Raw genomic sequence first — 6,130 nt, 5'->3', positions numbered from 1 at the left:
GGGGCTGAGGTGGGGAGGGTGGGGGTGGTACAAACAAAGATGAAGATTCCAATATTTTTGAGAGATTCCATTCCAATTCCTACCAACCACATGCATGGTCAATTTCCATTCCAATTCCTTAAAAGTCAAATTCCTTTGATGGATTCCAATTCCACCAAATTCCATTATGCGAACCAAACCCCTCCTACCTCTATGTACAATAATAGAAGATTCTACCTAGATAATCACATGCAATGGTCTAGATACTGGTGAGGAGTCTTCTAGAATATGTTTTGCTCTTCTTGATTTCTCTTTCAAGGTTTCCAAATGATCTTGACGTGTCTAGATTTATCCGGCCTATTCGGAAATCTTCTCATGGGACATGACACTATGCTCTTCAAAAACATAAAGGAAAGAATTTCATACCTCAATGAGCTTGACATCAACTTGGTCTCCGACCTTGAAAGCCTGGAACAAGTTACAGTTACGTATAGCACCAACACATCATGAACGGATTGGAAGAATACAAGCCATTAAAGAGGTGATAATACTTACATCTTCTGGTTTCGACAGCCAATCTGGACTCAACTCGCTAATATGGCAAAGTCCCTGACATGAAGTTAAAATTGGTTCAATTTTCAGATATTGCGAAGCTTCCACTTCAGAACCAACCATGTAAACTTGAGAAATTTTCATGGGATATGATGAATAAAACCAGGGAACTTAGTTATAATGGTGCAGCTTGGAAGAATTTGAAAATTCCCCAAGGATCAAGTGAAGGAAATTTGAAACAAAATATATGTTTAAAGCATGACATGCAAAAATGCAGATGACAACATAAGGTCATGATTGATACTTGGAATAAAAGTTATACCTCTCGGCCTGGTACTATCTCAACAAAAACTCCATAGGGAACAATAGACATGATTCTACAATTCCTGAGAACAGACCAGCACAGAATCAAAACAAATTAAAGTTCGTTATCTGATGCAGGACGAAAAATGAAAAGGAACTTCTAAAGCTTATAAGCTTCACACACAATTAAATATTATAAGCTTCACACACAAGATATCTAAGGTCTCTAGAGCTTCACACACAAATGTTGATTCACTCAACAAAGAGAACAAATCAAAATAGAACTCAATATAATTCAATCAGCTAAACATAATAAATCATGGGGATTACATCTCTCCATATAGCTAAAAGAAACCGGACAAGAACTAATGTACCATTCATAACTAATAAAAATTGCAAGATTGATTAATCTGCACCAATTTCCCAAAATATCAAATATCCCATCACAAGAATTGCTACTCAATTGAACATATAAGCCCAGATAAGACTAATCAACATCGTAAATGTTTAAAATTATATGTTGATAACAAAAGCATTAGTTTTGTATAGAGAGAAAAATACCTATATACATCACCAACAACTGGAACCATCGTCAAGTTACTAATAATAGCTCTAGACTTTTCTAAGCTTGCCACATCTCTTGCAGTTATTTTGACCTGTAACAGTCATCGAGGCATGTAAGACTGCAAGCATGCAGCAGCAAAAAGGCCAGGCAGAAGAAATTAGCATGTTTAGCTTACTGTTCCATTATCTTGGGCATCAATACAGTCCACGCCAGTCTCTTCAATAATACTCTTGATCTTCTTACCCCCAGAACCAATAATAAGGTTAACTTTCTCAGGTTTAACCTACAACAGTTGAAAACTGTGAGCAATACGGATACTCCATGTCATGTCAGACAACAAAGAGGCTAAGAGATGACAACTAACCTTCATAACAAGAATAAGTGGAGCATGCTTAGAAAGCTTCTTCGATGGAGGAGGTGAGCATTTCAACATCTCAGCTGGAAACATAAAACTTGTCTCATGTGAACTGACAAGACAAGGTAAAATATGTAGGGAACATGGTCTACTTCATTATTAAAGAAGATATTATCTACATTTAATCTAGTTGTGTGGCTCCATTTAGATCATGGACATTGATACAACTAATACAATATGCATCATGTATCATAAATAGAAGATATTTTCGAGACATGAATTAAAAAGGTAGGAGAAGAACAAGTAGTTCGAATTTTAGAAAACAAGGCAACAACAAAGCAGGTGTTCATATGAAAAATAAACTAATTGAAGTTATTGTTTTACCAACAAAATCTCATGGTCTAAGAATAGCTATCACTGTCAATCCCTCACACAATTAATAGTTCAAACAAGAACATTGATATTATGTGTATAAAATTTACCAAGAATACGCTTTCGCCCTTCCTTTGCTTGCATTAAAGCCTGCTTCATCGTTGACAAAGTAATTCCTCCTACCTATAATGTAGAAAGACATTGTTCAGATACACAGCAACCAATTTCCCCCAAATTTGTGATAGCAGTCAGAATAAGGGATCTGTAAGGATAACATGACACGGCTTTCTAGAGCAACAAAGAAAATATACTTTCAGGTGCTCATACACATGCCTTCAACTGGTTTGATGTGGACAACCAAGGAACACAGAAAGATAGGAAACATAACCTTGATATCCATTTGGAATGCGGTTACTCCTTCATCACTGCCAGCAACCTGCATCATCAAAGTCGATAATTTTTGTCAACTATATCCTTACCTTTGAGCTCATACACCTGCAGTTTGAACAATGTGTAGCTTCTGAGGTAGGTCAAATGAGTATAAATTACTCCTTCCATCCCATAAAAATTGCAGCGACCACATTTACACACTCAATTTTGGAGCTTCTTCTAATTAATTTTATCTCCATATTTTTTCAATAAAACCATAGTCCCAAACATAGATGATATATTTGCAAAAAAGGAAGAAAAAGAAAGACTCAAAGAACACTATTTAGAAGAACCCAAGTAAAATGCATGGTTGAAATTCTATGGGGCAGAGGAGTATCATATTTATCATATTGGCCTCAAGGCTATAATCCATTAAAGTGAAGACCTTAAAGTCCATATCTCCAGAAGCATCCTCAGAGCCAGTGATGTCAGATAAAATCAGCGGGGTTCCATCTCCCCCAAATTCCTTTGTGTCCAGAACCAATCCCATTGCTATACCCGCAATAGAACACTTTAGTGGTACTCCAGCGTCTTGTAATGCTAGGCATCCCCCGCAAACTGATGCCATACTGTCAAATGATCATACATAACAAGATGGAGAAATAAATGGCAGTATGTTTTGAAAATAATAGTCAGACTGAGAGAATAGTAAATGGAAAAATCCATTAAACACCAAGTTAATTAACAGAAGGTGTTACGTGTGTGCCTCGTGAAAGACCTATGTTTACATATGAGCATATATTTCATATAATACAGCTAAATAGTTTTCGCACCTTGATGATCCATTACTCTCTGTTATGGTACTCTCAACACGTATGGTATATGGAAAATCGTCTTCAGAAGGCAATATAGGTTCAAGGGCTCTTTCCGCAAGCATACCATGACCAATTTCTCTTCTGCTAGGTGCTCCACTTCGCCCGACTTCCCCAACACAAGAGGGTGGGAAGGTATACTGTATAAGGAAGAAAAGATCACCAGATAAAGCTGAGATATCCCAACCAAACAGTGCCCAGATTTCTTATTAGCAAAGTAATTGAAAAAAGAATAAATCTAAAAAATTTCATATATATGCCCTGAACTTGTGCACTACTTCACAGTAGATCCCAGTACTCCCAATGATAATATTTCCTTCTTTCAACTCTCAACATTGTCAAAGTGTGACCATTCTGCCAATGAGGCTTTTTTTTAATAGGAAAATACACACACAAACTCTGATCAAATTGTCTCCATGTCCTGCAAATGCAATCACTTGGATACCCAGAAAGCTAGGGCCCGACGGTTCTCCCATTGAGTTAATCATGTACTTATAAATAGGCTTTACAAAGTACAAGAAAAGCAAAGAGGAAGGAAAAAAAAAAGAAATCATGTAAATCATGTTTTTCCGCAACCACCACCAACCCCATGAGGCTTGCCTTTTTTCCAACAACACCTCTCTTCTCCCCCCATCACCAGATACAAACACCAACCAGATTGATGCATATTGAAACATAAACGGGTGAGATTAGGATCCGGAAATGTGAGATTAGTTTGATAAAATTTTCACCACCAACAATCTGATTGAATTGAGGATAATGTAATTAAAGGCGATCAAGATTAATAAAATAAGCGAAAGTTGAATACTATTAGTGATAAAGCAATAGCACTACACTAACAGTAAACAAGAGCCTGCTCCTTTTGTGTACATAACACTCACATTAGCGGCAGAAGCTGATGCACATTCAAAATCAAAAGATGTCCCTCGTTATACAACTTGGGAGCCATTATATAAGGCTGGACAATTAAAAAAAATACTTGGTTCTTGAAAGATCAAAAGCCTAAAGATAGAACAAAAGTTGGAAGGTAACTAAAGAAAACATTAATGGAACTGATCGGGATAAAGACTCGATTATGAGCCAAGCCATAAGGTTATTCATGGGTTTCTACTTGGACTTTATTACAGGCTGAATTATACTCCATTGGACTGCCAAAAAATTGTGTTCTTCCCCCCAAGTTTTTGAACCCAAATATAGATTGAGAACCTGAATCAGGTCCAAGATGAGCATGCCATATAGAACAGGTCTGTTTTGCACTAACCAGAATTTCTGGATAAAAAAATTGCCACCATATATGGACGCCAACAATGGCGAGAAGTCTAGACTTGCAGAAAACAATAAAATGCTTACTGTCATGGAACTGAGAGAGGAAATGTGCCACCTACGAGGTCGACACTCCTCACTATCCATGTTCCACTTTGGTTCCTAGGTCTCAATTGGATTCTCCAAGGTCTTGATCATGGAAACTTTAGGAGTTCAGTTTTTTCCAGGAATCAAAATTGGTGCATAGAGATCGAACCATTATCTGCAGGGGAGAACACGGTTGGGTTTACACAGACGGTTAAGGCCACTAGCTGCGATGATGACACATCACCGGTGGTGGGACTAAGAATACACATCTATACATGGTAAGTTTTTATTACGGTGGTGAGGTTGTCTATGTGTATGTTTCAGAAGCAGAGAGTGAGAGAGGGAGACAAAAGAACTGGATTATGGTGAGGACGGTGACATTCCAGGGTAGGGGCCATTAATGGGAGGAATAAGGAGGGGTTTGTTTTCTTTTTCTTTCTTTAGAGGAAAAGTTAGAATAATGTTACACACAAGGAATTTATATGGTGGCATGTGATGGAAAAACCTTAAAGATAGATACTATTGACCAAGATTAATCAAAATGGACCCAAAGACTACAACAGAGCAATGTTGAGATACAATGAAGAAAATGTTAAATTGGCAGTACTGGGAGCGATATAACGCATGGCATCAGAGATCATTTCTGAAATTTTGTCTAAAATATATCACCTAGAGTAGGAGAGCACCTTCCTAATCTCTTTGGGTTAAAGTATTTGCTGGTCCCTGAATTTCTAAAACAACTTTCTTGCCACTGGACTTACCTTAGAACTTGGTATCCATGCACGTGTTTTTTATTTTTGGTCTTTCAGCTCATGAGTGTATACTTAGATGAACCTCATATAGATATTTATTAAAGTTGTTTAGGCAGGGATTGTTAAAACATTTTCTACACAGCACGATTTGAAAATTCAGCAAAGAGCAAAAAAACAGTCACACCTGAAGATAGAACCTTTTCACATCTTCTACACCCGCAAGGTTGTCTATTCTTTGTGCCATCTGTTTATCCCCGAGGGTAACTACTGCCAATGACTGTTACACAAGACACAGAAAAACAAATTAAGAGGAAAAAAGGAGAGAAATTGGAATGCAAATTCTGGTTTTACTGTCTTTTACAGGCAAAAGATTTATGGCAATTATTATGATTGCACATATGAAGGCCACTATATTAGAGTAAGAATTTTGTCATGATATACAATTTTAAAGATCAATTCTTATAGCTTTGGATCTTTTACAGTATTTTCTTATTTTACTGAAGTGAAATTCTAATTTTCTTGTTTTACAGGACTTCAGTATTAGACAATTAAGTGTGATATATATATATAATTATATTAGAGGGTCTAGAGTGTAAATGTATCTCTTATATATATCCCTGATTGTAATCGATATATACATACATAATTACCAAGTTTATCT

General features: G+C 36.7%; 1 protein-coding gene across 2 annotated transcripts in view; it reads right to left on the bottom strand.

Annotated features, from left to right (window-relative positions):
* The window catches only part of LOC112512689 (polyribonucleotide nucleotidyltransferase 1, chloroplastic), a 22,646-nt gene that overhangs the window by 3,231 nt on the left and 13,285 nt on the right, over nt 1-6,130 (bottom strand). For both annotated transcript variants that reach the window (XM_025118790.1, XM_025118799.1), the window contains exons 13-23: nt 5,654-5,746; nt 3,329-3,507; nt 2,941-3,124; nt 2,515-2,562; nt 2,237-2,309; nt 1,764-1,837; nt 1,575-1,682; nt 1,396-1,490; nt 854-917; nt 535-588; nt 406-447 (exon numbers count right to left, since the gene is read on the bottom strand). In XM_025118790.1, the coding sequence (XP_024974558.1) occupies nt 406-447; nt 535-588; nt 854-917; nt 1,396-1,490; nt 1,575-1,682; nt 1,764-1,837; nt 2,237-2,309; nt 2,515-2,562; nt 2,941-3,124; nt 3,329-3,507; nt 5,654-5,746 (1,014 nt within the window). The remainder of the gene's footprint in view (nt 1-405; nt 448-534; nt 589-853; nt 918-1,395; nt 1,491-1,574; nt 1,683-1,763; nt 1,838-2,236; nt 2,310-2,514; nt 2,563-2,940; nt 3,125-3,328; nt 3,508-5,653; nt 5,747-6,130) is intronic.

Source organism: Cynara cardunculus, assembly GCF_001531365.2.
Source record: "Cynara cardunculus var. scolymus isolate 2C chromosome LG 1, CcrdV1, whole genome shotgun sequence".
NCBI lineage: Eukaryota > Viridiplantae > Streptophyta > Magnoliopsida > Asterales > Asteraceae > Cynara > Cynara cardunculus.
Note: the sequence above shows the minus strand (reverse complement) of the source record. Positions and strands in the feature narration are given on the sequence as shown.